Genomic DNA, 5,000 nt, shown 5'->3' on the forward strand with positions numbered 1-5,000 from the left:
GATCTTTCGGCAAATTTATGACCCATCGACTCAAAACAGTATTGTGTTGGAGTCGGTTGAACAGATAACAAAAAACATAAAAAATAAAGCTAAACCTATCCAACCATTAACAAAGAATAAACGTATCTTGAAAAGTCTTTTAAAACTCTGGAGATAGGTCTATTTAGATGCATGTCAAGGATTTTATAGTCCAATATAAATTCGACTTGGGTTTAGCGCATATCGACAAAGAGTAAAATGTTAACGGTCTGCTCATTTCAACTATAAAATCTTTTTTGTTATCTGTTCAACCGACTCCAACACAATACTGTTTTGATTCGATGGGTCATAAATTTGCCGAAAGATCTATTTCCACAGAAAACGGGACCTTAGGCGGCACAGGCCCTTAGGCGGCACAGGCCCTAAGGCGTTACCTTAGCCTTTGGTGGAAGGGACTGTAGCCTTCGTAAAAAGTAGAGGACCAAGAACTTATCCTTGCGGAACTCCCTGTTCCAACTCAGTTACACGAGACTGAGTATGATTGAGCATTATTGTTTGACTCCTGTAGGAGAGATAGGACGGACCGGAACCAATTCAGAACATGCCCATTGAATCTAAAAACATTATTAAGTCGATGCAATAGAGTGTCATGTTCGATCGTATCAAAAGCAGCGCTCAGGTCGAGCAAAATTAGCAATACTGAGCATAGTTAACAATATCATTTTGAACTCTAATAAGAGCACTTTCTGTACTATGGCTCGGTCTGTATGCAGCTTGGAATTTACAGTTAAGCTCGTTTTGTTTTAAGACTCTTTGTACTCTTTTGGATACATTTTTTTCAATGATTTTAGAAAGAAAGCATAGATTCGAAACGGGTCTATAATTATTTAATTGTCCTTTATCTAAATTTGAATTCTTTAATAGTGGAGTCACCACTGCTTGCTTAAGACTTTCTGGTACGACCGATGATGACAGACTAATGTTTACAATAAAAGTTGTTGGTGTAACCAGATCTCTGGCACATGCTTTACCAATCCATGTGGGAACAGGGTCTAAATAGCACGTTTTGGTTGGTGAAGAGTTTATAATTAACGAAACTTCCTCCTCAGATGCGGGTTCAAAGAAATCAAAAGTTTCCATATCTCTATGATGGCTTTTACAATCTAGACGATAGTCAATGTCCTGTCGGGATGAATGTCCAAGGGTGTCGAGTTATTCTCGTATGTTTTTTAAAATTATATCTTGAAAATGATCTTGAAAAACGACTTGGGAGATCAGTTGGAGAGTTGGTATGCAATTCTTGTTTACAGTGATGTTTGTAATATTTTTGATGATTTTTAATAATTTATCGGGCTATCTTTTATTTGATATTATGGTTGATTTTAAATAATTTTCTTTTGTTCTGACTATTAGATTGTTTCTTTTATTTTTGCTCGAAGTGTGTTTCTGACAATGTATTTCTAATCCAGTTTTCCTCCATAGTTTTTCTTTTGATCTCGTACACTTTTTAAGTTCGCTAATATCATCCGTGAACCACTTCTTAATGGGTCTTAAAATAATATTTTTTGTGGTAGTGGGACAATGGTTATTAAGAATTTCAGATAAAATCTTGTTATATTGATCCTCCATGTCGGACACAGAATTTGAGATTTGAATATCATTAGAAAAAGCGTTAAAATGAATGTCTCTGGTTTTTCGAAAGGTTAAAAGTCTCTTCTGAGGTTTAGGTCTCGAGACGTTGACGACGGTAGAAATATAGCTATAATCAAAAATAGAGCAGTCTTCAACTTTGACTGACATTAGATTATTGTCATTTTTATCAGCTAAGACAAGATCGAGTAGATGGCCGCCAATATGGGTAGGTTCAGCAACATGCTGCATTCGATTGTGAGATTCAAAAATGTGTGTAAACAATTTGCAACCACTGTCATTTATGTTTCTAGATGAAAATTAAAATCCCCCATCACCAAAAGTTTTTTCCCGTTTGGCACATCTATCGTGAATGAAGTTTTCAAAATCCTCGAAAAATATTTTAGTGTTTGAAGTCTGTTTTTGAGAATTTAGTGGACGATAAAGGCCAATTATTCTGTGTACAACATTTTTGATTTTCAAAATAACTTTCAAATGTTCAAAGGTCCTGTGTGTGACTGTGTGTGTGTGTGTGTGTGTGTGTGCGCGCGCTCCTGCGTGGGAAAGAGATACGCAAAAGTTAACACCAACTTGCTAGTCGTCAAGGATTACAAATTCATTTCCTGAGCAGTCAATTGGGCATTTATAAAAAAAAATAATGACAAATAATCTAATTGCGATAAATTTGAAAACCACATTGTTGGAATCAGCTTGAAAAATGGAGAAAACGTGTCTTTGTCTCATAAAAATCTAGAAATAACCTTTTTTGTAATAGATTTGATTTTGAAAAGAGCTTTCTCAAATTTTATAATTTTATGATAATTTCCTTATTTTCTGGTCGATGTTCTTGATTTATATATCATTTTTCATTTCCAATGAGACGAACGCGCTCATGAACTTCGTTTGATTCAAGAGTTTAAAACACACATTTCGTTTTTCGATTGTGAGTCCGGAATTCATGAGCGTTGAGATAGTGACGTCACAATATAAACAATGCTCGTGGTCCAAGCCACATTGCTGTTGGTATTACACAACCATTCGCCGCTTTCGGTCAGCCGTGGTCTTTGAAATTACACAACATGTACCGCCTTTGATGCCGGATCATAAATCAATGGATGAGCTGAAACATGTTTACAAGCGAGCTATCAAAAGAACAATCGTTGATTGGTCAAAATTCTAAGGATCTCATATAAGGACATCAAATCTGGAAAGCGATATCCACCCACCTGTTAATGGACAGAACTTTTATGATGAAATTAGGGTTCTGTAAAATGTTATACCATGGTAGGCTCCACCCTCTCTTTCTATTCTGGCGTAGATGTGGACGGTGATAGCATTTCGGATGTCATAATGACAAGTTGGCAGAGTTAAAGCTTCCAAATAATCCCAATCGTCGTCAGAGATCGACCCCGTCCACGCAATCTAGTAACGCAAGTGACAGAACCGCATTGCATCAAACTGTGAGGTCTCGTCCCAGACCGGTGTTATGCCAGAAAAGATCTGAGTGATTTGAATTGACATTTAGGCTTAATTTATACAGTTTGTGTAAGAATAAATACCTTCAGTGGTAGTGTTGTTGTTTTTGAGCGTATGTTGTTATATTTTGTTTGGTTTACTTGCTTTATTATTATTGTTTTTGGTTTATGTTGTTTTCTTTCTTCTTTTCATATTAACGTCAAATAATTGTGACCCGCCGTCTTATAACGCTATTATGTCGGGATGAATAAAACCCAGAAAAATGAATTTATTAGAATAAAAACGATAACAATTATAATTTTTCAGTTTTTTGAAATTAAAAAAAAAGTCAAAAATTCCATCACCTAGTCCATTCCAACATAATACTGCCGTGAGAAAGTGGGTCACAATTTTGAAATGAACATTAATTTTCTGCTTCATTCGTGTATAAAACGAGGTTACACAAATGTGTCTATTTCAAACTATTCAAATAACATTTGTTTTATTCCCTTGTGTTTTCCATCCCTAGAATGCCTGCAAGTTTCAACGTGACGCATCCAGAGCTTATGAGAAATCTAAAATTGAACTCCAGAAGACTTACAACCCCTTTTGATCTGCATGAGACGCTCCACGAAGTATTACACTTTACAGGAACTGGGCCTGCCGATATTTCAAAGAGGGGTGTTAGCCTTTTTAAGGAAATCCCAATCGAGCGGGATTGCAAGAGGTAAGAGTAGAATTGTGACCAATCAAAACACAGGACTTGTGTCACACCCTCGAATTCACTCGGACAAACATAGCTAGTTGTTATCTAACAATTGAATGAATGGCGTTGATGATACTCCGTCATTCTATTTTTTCTTAAATCAACCAGTCATACGATTAGTTCTTATTATTCTTATATCAATCATTCTATGAACGTTTAAGGTTACAAATAGTTTTGTGTGTTGGTATGATTGATCTGACGGGTAGTACAAGTGAGAATTTAGCTGAAAGGCATTCAATCGACGGTAATACCTGTGTAGTTTGCTTAATTTAGCAATCAATGCCATTGTTTACTAAATGTTCGGACTGTCCTAATCAGGCCATGTGGCGTGGTTAGGTTCACGACTACTAAATGTCACATACAATACATTTAAAATTCAATTAAGTAAATATTTCCTGAAAAGATATGTTTTCAGGGCTTTTTTGAAGATGTCTATTGAGCTCGAGAATCTCACAGATTGAGAGAGATCATTCCAAATCGTGGGTCCGAATTTCATAAGAGACCTATCACCAAAATACTTAAGTTTAGTTTTAGGAGATGCTAAATTTTAATCCCCACTGGTGCCCACCGCTTACAGTCTCTGGTTCAATCCCCACTGATGTCCTGATTCCATAGTCTCTGGTTCACTCCCCACTGGTGCCCATCTCTCATATTATCTGGTTCACTCCCCACTGGTGCCAACCTCCCATAGTCTCTGGTTCATTCCCCTTCAGAGCTTTCCTCCAATAGTCTTCTGTTTACTCCCCACTGGCGTCCACATCTCATAGTCTGGTTCTGTCCCCATTGGTGTCTACCTCCAATAGTCTCTGGTTCAAACCCCACTGGTGCCCACCTCCCATAGTCTCCAGTTCAATTCCCACTGTCGCCCTGCTTCTAAAGTCTCTGATTCCCTCCTCTTGGTGTCCAACTCACACAGTTCTAGGTTTACTACTCACTGGTGCCCACCTTCCGTGGTCTCTGGTTCATTCCCCACTGATGTCCTGCTCCCATAGTCTCTGGTTCATTACCCACTGTGTGCCCACCTCCCATATTATCTGCTTCAATCCTCACTGATGCCCACCTCCCATGATCTTTGGTTCACTCTCCACTGGCGCCCATCTCCTAGAGTATCTGCTTCAATCCCCACTCGAGTGCCCACCCCCGTGGTCTCCAGTCTACTCTCAACTGGTGC

General features: G+C 38.0%; 1 protein-coding gene across 10 annotated transcripts in view; it reads left to right on the forward strand.

Annotated features, from left to right (window-relative positions):
• Positions 1-5,000, forward strand: part of LOC144979718 (uncharacterized) — a 145,709-nt gene that overhangs the window by 131,732 nt on the left and 8,977 nt on the right. For all 10 annotated transcript variants that reach the window (XM_078926660.1, XM_078926657.1, XM_078926655.1 and 7 more), the window contains one exon: positions 3,593-3,790. In XM_078926660.1, the coding sequence (XP_078782786.1) occupies positions 3,593-3,790 (198 nt within the window). The remainder of the gene's footprint in view (positions 1-3,592; positions 3,791-5,000) is intronic.

Source organism: Berghia stephanieae, chromosome 9 (genome assembly GCF_034508935.2).
Source record: "Berghia stephanieae isolate SIO BIC M18660-M18661 chromosome 9, UCSD_Bste_1.3, whole genome shotgun sequence".
Classification (NCBI taxonomy): Eukaryota; Metazoa; Mollusca; class Gastropoda; order Nudibranchia; family Aeolidiidae; genus Berghia; species Berghia stephanieae.